General features: G+C 47.7%; 1 protein-coding gene across 1 annotated transcript in view; it reads left to right on the forward strand.

Moving 5' to 3' along the window:
- LOC109883995 (plexin-B2-like) overlaps positions 1–4,409 on the forward strand; it is a gene marked incomplete at its 5' end in the record, with an annotated part of 43,217 nt that extends 38,808 nt beyond the window's left edge. The window contains 4 exon segments of the mRNA XM_031816424.1: positions 1,523–1,735; positions 1,945–2,020; positions 2,129–2,203; positions 3,230–4,409. Coding sequence (XP_031672284.1) covers positions 1,523–1,735; positions 1,945–2,020; positions 2,129–2,203; positions 3,230–3,334 — 469 coding nt within the window.
- Positions 4,410–7,221: the final 2,812 nt, after the last annotated feature.

The following is a 7,221-nucleotide window of genomic DNA, read 5'->3' on the forward strand; positions in this document are numbered from 1 at the left end:
GACAGACCAGACAGACAGACAGGACAGACAGACATACCGACAGACAGACCGACCGACCGACCGACCGACCGACCGCCGACCTCCGACGACCGACCGACCGACTACCGACCGACCGACCCGACCGACCGACCGACCGAGACCGACCGACCGACCCGACCGACCGACCGACTACCTACCGACCGACCCTGCCGACCGACCTCCCGCCGACCGACCGACCCGACCGACCGACCGACCGACCGACCGACCGACCGACCGACCGACCGACCGAAACCGACCGACCGACCGACCGACCGCCGACCCGACCGACCGACCGACCGCCGACCGACCGACCGACCGACGCCCGACCGACCGACCGACCGACCGACCGACCGCCGACCTACGACCGACCGACCGACCGCCTACCGACCGCCGACCGACCGACCGACCGATCCGACCGACCGACCGACCGACCGCCGACCTCCCGACCGACCCGTACCGCCCGACCGCCCGACCGACCGCCGACCACCGACCTAACCGACCGACCGACCGACCGACGACCCGACCGACCGACCGACCTGACCGCCGACCCTACCGACCGACCGACCGACCGACCGACCGACCTACCTACCGAAACCGCCGACCGACCTACCTACCGACCGACCGACCGACGACCTCCGACCTACCGACCGACCGCCGCCCGACCTACCGACCACCGACCGACCGAACCGACCCCTACCGACCGACCGACCGACCTACCGACGACCGACCGACCGACCGACCCGATCCGACCGCCGACCGACCGCCTACCGGCCGCCGACCGACCGACCGACCCGACGACCGACCGACCGACCTACCGACCGACCGCCGACCGACCGGACCGACCGACGACCTACCAGGACCGACCGATCCGATCCGACCGACCGACCGACCGACCGACCGACCGAGCCGACCGACCGACTCGACCGACCCGACGACCCTGACCCGACCGACCGACCGACCGACCGACCGCCCTGACCTGCCCGCCGACCTACCACCGACCGACATTACCTACCGACCGAAACCTACCACCGTACAGGCCGACCGACCGACCGACCTACCTACCGACCGACCGACCGTAGAGTCATTAGGAATTCACTGGACCAAGGCTGATTCAGAGGTAGATGGAGATCAGTATTACCCCTGCAGGCTCCCCAGTCAGCGTTTTAATAACACAGCACTTCTAGTCCTTCTCAGAGGAGGAGCATCACACCACTGTGTAACAGGATTTATTTTTGGACTGAGGCTGCTTTATTAGGCTTCATTCAGCCAGACACCTGTTTAGTTGTGCTTTCCTGGTTGAGTTCAGATGTCTGGGTTTGAGTGACTCAGCTTGTCTGTGAGGCAGAAGGAAAAGGGATCTGTTATCTTGTTAAATTAGATGGGAAGGAGTTGGCTTTTAGTTTGGATAGCCTGCGACTGTTGCACCTTGCTCTCATACTGGGTTGCTCTGCGCGGTGCGGTGTGTGTTGGTGTGTATACTAATGTGTGTGTTCTCTATCCCCAGCCTGCCCATGCGTTTCTGGGTGAACATCCTGAAGAATCCTCACTTCATCTTTGACGTGCACGTGACGGAGGTGGTGGACGCGTCGCTGTCCGTCATCGCTCAGACCTTCATGGACGCCTGCACCAAGACGGAACACAAACTGAGCCGGGAATCTCCCAGCAACAAACTGCTCTATGCAAAGGAGATCTCCACCTATAAGAAGATGGTGGACGAGTGAGTTCTCTCATATTCATCCCTTTTCATGATTGACTGCCTATCAAATGAGCCGATACTGCTGTACTCTTGGCCGATATAGAGAATAGGTTGCAGTCAGAACACACCAGAAGTACTCTCTTCTAGTGCATCAGAAACAACACAAGGGGATAGGTCGGTAGGACCTGGCAGCCAATCAGACATCTCTCTATCATTCTGTCTCTCCTCAGTTACTACAAGGGAATCAAGCAGATGGTCCCAGTCAGTGACCAGGACATGAACACACACCTGGCTGAGGTGTCCAGGGTACGTATACGTGACCTCACATCTGTTTGTACTTGTGTGTGGGCAGTCTTCTATTGCGTCATCAGAATACAACAATAAAATTCATCCTTCCTTCTTTGTGCTCTCCAGGAACACACAGACACGCTGAATACCCAGGCAGCCTTGCACCAGCTCTACCAGTATGCCAGCAAATACTATGACGGGGTAAGAACCTTAGGACTCACTTCCTTGTTTGGTGGTTTGAAGGCCCTATCCTCTTGGTTAAGAACCTTAGGACTCACTTCCTTGTCTGGTGGTTTGAAGGCCCTATCCTCTTGGTTAAGAACCTTAGGACTCACTTCCTTGTCTGGTGGTTTGAAGGCCCTATCCTCTTGGTTAAGAACCTTAGGACTCACTTCCTTGTCTGGTGGTTTGAAGGCCCTATCCTCTTGGTTAAGAACCTTAGGACTCACTTCCTTGTTTGGTGGTTTGAAGGCCCTATCCTCTTGGTTAAGAACCTTAGGACTCACTTCCTTGTCTGGTGGTTTGAAGGCCCTATCCACTTGGTTAAGAACCTTAGGACTCACTTCCTTGTCTGGTGGTTTGAAGGCCCTATCCTCTTGGTTAAGAACCTTAGGACTCACTTTCTTGTCTGGTGGTTTGAAGGCCCTATCCTCTTGGTTAAGAACCTTAGGACTCACTTCCTTGTCTGGTGGTTTGAAGGCCCTATCCTCTTGGTTAAGAACCTTAGGACTCACTTCCTTGTCTGGTGGTTTGAAGGCCCTATCCACTTGGTTAAGAACCTTAGGACTCACTTCCTTGTCTGGTGGTTTGAAGGCCCTATCCTCTTGGTTAAGAACCTTAGGACTCACTTCCTTGTCTGATGGTTTGAAGGCCCTATCCTCTTGGTTGACTACATCCTGTAGGAAATTAGACAAATTAATTTAACTTGCTGTCTCAGGGAAATCTGTTTACTAGTGTCTCTTTTGTGTCCTATCTAATTTTTTCCCTCCCTCCCTCCCTCCCTCCCTCCCTCCCTCCCTCCCTCCCTCCCTCCCTCCCTCCCTCCCTCCCTCCCTCCCTCCCTCCCTCCCTCCCTCCCTCCCTCCCTCCCTCCCTCCCTCCCTCCCTCCCTCCCTCCCTCCCTCCCTCCCTCCCTCCCTCCCTCCCTCCCTCCCTCCCTCCCTCCCTCCCTCCCTCCCTCCCTCCCTCCCTCCCTCCCTCCCTCCCTCCCTCCCTCCCTCCCTCCAGATCATCCAGTCTTTAGATGAGGACCCAGCCGCCCAGAGTAAACAGCTGACCCTGCGGCTGCAGCAGATAGCCGCCGCCCTCGAGAACAAAGTCACCGACCTTTAACCTCTGACCCCTAGAGAAAGGGGGAGGGGCTATGGGACCACTCTGTAGACCAAGATGAGGGGGACCGGAGACTGAGGCAGACTTCAGACTATTACAGTATCAACCATGAAGAGCTACACATATCTCTTCCCCCTAGAGACATGAGAAGCTGTGGGAAACTATTGCGTTTTGGCAAAAATACTTGTAAAGGAGCAGAGCTACTGGGACAAAGTTGGACAGGGTGATCCCTAATCATCAGTCTCCCTCTCTCTCTCTGACTCTATGGATCCTATAGACTGAATGAGCAAGGGCCTTCAGTATAGTCCCTGAGTGAGCTAGCAGACTGTAAACCCAGCCTACAGAGGATATACGGTACACCACCACTGACCAACCACAGCAACTATACCTGTCAGTCCCATGATATACAACCTGGTGTTGATGACTTACAGCTTGGACAGAGAATCAGATGTTTAATGTGCTCCAGAGTAGACCCGAGTTAGGAGAGTGGTGTTGTATGTAAATATATTTTATGGCACAGGCTTTATGCAAAGATGCTTTACATACCAAGATGAAATTATTTTTTAAAAGGATGGATGGGCACAACTAAGTTTGTTAATTTGTGTTTTTAAAAGGTTTCTAGAAGCGAAGAAGCAGGGTGTTCCATGATGTCATATCCTGTGTTTTAATCGATTGGTTGCTTACTGTGTAATCTGCATTGCCATTGGCTAGTTATGACTGGTTAATCACTTTGTTTTTGTCATGATTTGTATTTGTCGCTGATATATTTTGATGTGGGTTCTCAGTGTAGTGCATTATGCAGGGAATAGGGTGCAGCCTATTCACATGATGACTGCGTCCCTATTCAGGGTCAGCTCTCCCCTATACGGTAGTAAAACAAGCCAAACGGACTAAAAGATGAAGCACATTCATACTGTTCTATTGATATCAACGTCTCACTGAAACTAACTGGTGGACATAGTTAGAGCTCTCACACACGTTAGGCTTTGGCTTGACTAAGTGCCAATACACAGTAGAGCTGAAGTTGAACATCTTCTCATTTTATACAATAAATAAATGATTTCTCTTCATTTTTCCATCTTGGGTCCAGAAAAAGTACGTATGTGGATAGATGAATTAGGGCTCTGTTTATCTGAAATAGTACTATGTGGATAGATGAATCAGGGCTCTGTTTATCTGAAATAGTATGTATGTGGATAGATGAATCAGGGCTCAGTACTATTTCAGATAAACAGAGCCCTAATTCATCTATCCACATAGTACTATTTCAGATAAACAATGTGGATAGATGAATGTTTATCTGAAATAGTACTATGTGGATAGATGAATTAGTACTATTTCAGATAAACAGAGCCCTATGTGGATAGATGAATCGGGGCTCTGTTTATCTGAAATAGTACTATGTGGATAGATGAATCAGGGCTCTGTTTATCTGAAATAGTACTATGTGGATAGATGAATCAGGGCTCTGTTTATCTGAAATAGTACTATGTGGATAGATGTATCAGGGCTCTGTTTATCTGAAATAGTACTATGTGGATAGATGAATCAGGGCTCTGTTTATCTGAAATAGTACTATGTGGATAGATGAATCAGGGCTCTGTTTATCTGAAATAGTACTATGTGGATAGATGAATCAGGGCTCTGTTTATCTGAAATAGTACTATGTGGATAGATGAATCAGGGCTCTGTTTATCTGAAATAGTATGTATGTGGATAGATGAATCAGGGCTCAGTACTATTTCAGATAAACAGAGCCCTAATTCATCTATCCACATAGTACTATTTCAGATAAACAATGTGGATAGATGAATGTTTATCTGAAATAGTACTATGTGGATAGATGAATTAGTACTATTTCAGATAAACAGAGCCCTATGTGGATAGATGAATCGGGGCTCTGTTTATCTGAAATAGTACTATGTGGATAGATGAATCAGGGCTCTGTTTATCTGAAATAGTACTATGTGGATAGATGAATCAGGGCTCTGTTTATCTGAAATAGTACTATTTCAGATAAACAGAGCCCTGATTCATCTATCCACATAGTACTATTTCAGATAAACAGAGCCCTGATTCATCTATCCACATAGTACTATTTCAGATAAACAGAGCCCTGATTCATCTATCCACATAGTACTATGTGGATAGATGAATCAGGGCTCTGTTTATCTGAAATAGTACTATGTGGATAGATGAATCAGGGCTCTGTTTATCTGAAATAGTACTATGTGGATAGATGAATCAGGGCTCTGTTTATCTGAAATAGTACTATGTGGATAGATGAATCAGGGCTCTGTTTATCTGAAATAGTACTATGTGGATAGATGAATCAGGGCTCTGTTTATCTGAAATAGTACTATGTGGATAGATGAATCAGGGCTCTGTTTATCTGAAATAGTACTATGTGGATAGACGAATCAGGGCTCTGTTTATCTGAAATAGTACTATGTGGATAGATGAATCAGGGCTCTGTTTATCTGAAATAGTACTATGTGGATAGATGAATCAGGGCTCTGTTTATCTGAAATAGTAACCACTTTAGCTCAATGCTGATAGTATAGAATGTTTGCTGGTATGTTTTATGCCATAATTGTTTTCCTGTATAATTTTTTGAAACCGTTTATTTCAAAATGGCTCTTATTGTCGTTGTAGACCATTGCCTGTGTGTGAAACATGAGACTAGATATGGAAAAGAGAAATGCTAAAATGATCATTACTTATGTATATAATTGAATGGTACTTGTGTAAATCATTGCGCTGTGAACCACCACACCGTGGAGGTTGTCTACAGCACCAGGTACTGCCTTTCTCTAGTGATCCCTGTCACCACTGGCAATTCTTCTGAAACCCTTTCAATGGATTTCAAACATCCTTAAATCATTTGCCAAATAGTTGTCACGTCGTCATCAGCTCGTTTGTTTCTTCTGCTATGCAACTGTTTCATTTTGAATCACTCCTCAAATATATTTTAATACTAAACCAATGTGTTGCTGTGTTGTCATGCTGAAGATATAGGGGGTAGATGAATAGAATGTCTCTATGGTACATGATGTGTTGCTGTGTTGTCATGCTGAAGATATAGGGGGTAGATGAATAGAATGTCTCTATGGTACATTATGTGTTGCTGTGTTGTCATGCTGAAGATATAGGGGGTAGATGAATAGAATGTCTCTATGGTACATGATGTGTTGCTGTGTTGTCATGCTGAAGGTATAGGGGGTAGATGAATAGAATGTCTCTATGGTACATGATGCCATGCTGCATATATCCTCACATATTGACCTGGTTATGTCTTTGAGGTGCATCCAAAATGCTCCTTATATAGTGTACTACCCCAAAAAAGTGCACTATAAAGGCAATAGTGGTATTTGGGGCACTGCCTAAGTGTGTCTGAGTTCATCTGAGCATTGTTAGGTTGCTCCTTACTGCTTTCACCACTCATAGGGTCAAATGGGGACACTTGTGCAACTCTGATAAATATTAATGCGTCTTTTGAATTGAAATTCGAGTCTTTCCTCAACTACAGGATTAGTCTCAGTTCATCTGAGGATGCTGGGTTCTCCATGCTTGCCAGCTCTATGGGTGAATGGGGACTAATCATAATATGGGATATGACTTAGCACCTAACTCAGATAATTGGATGAATGATGGCTAATTCTAATATGGGATATGATTTAGCACCTAACTCACACTTCCACAACTCTGTCATGAATATTAACAGGAATTGAGACTCTATCCTCAGGTTGTGATTGGTCTCAGAACCCCTCTGTTACCATAGCAGGTGGCTATGCCTGAGAACAAGTCTCAAACGGCACCCTAGTCCCTATAGGGCCCTGGTAAGTAGTGCCTTATATAGGGTGTCTAGGGGGTAGATGGCATCAGCAGAC

Source organism: Oncorhynchus kisutch, unplaced genomic scaffold (assembly GCF_002021735.2).
Source record: "Oncorhynchus kisutch isolate 150728-3 unplaced genomic scaffold, Okis_V2 scaffold793, whole genome shotgun sequence".
Lineage (NCBI taxonomy): Eukaryota > Metazoa > Chordata > Actinopteri > Salmoniformes > Salmonidae > Oncorhynchus > Oncorhynchus kisutch.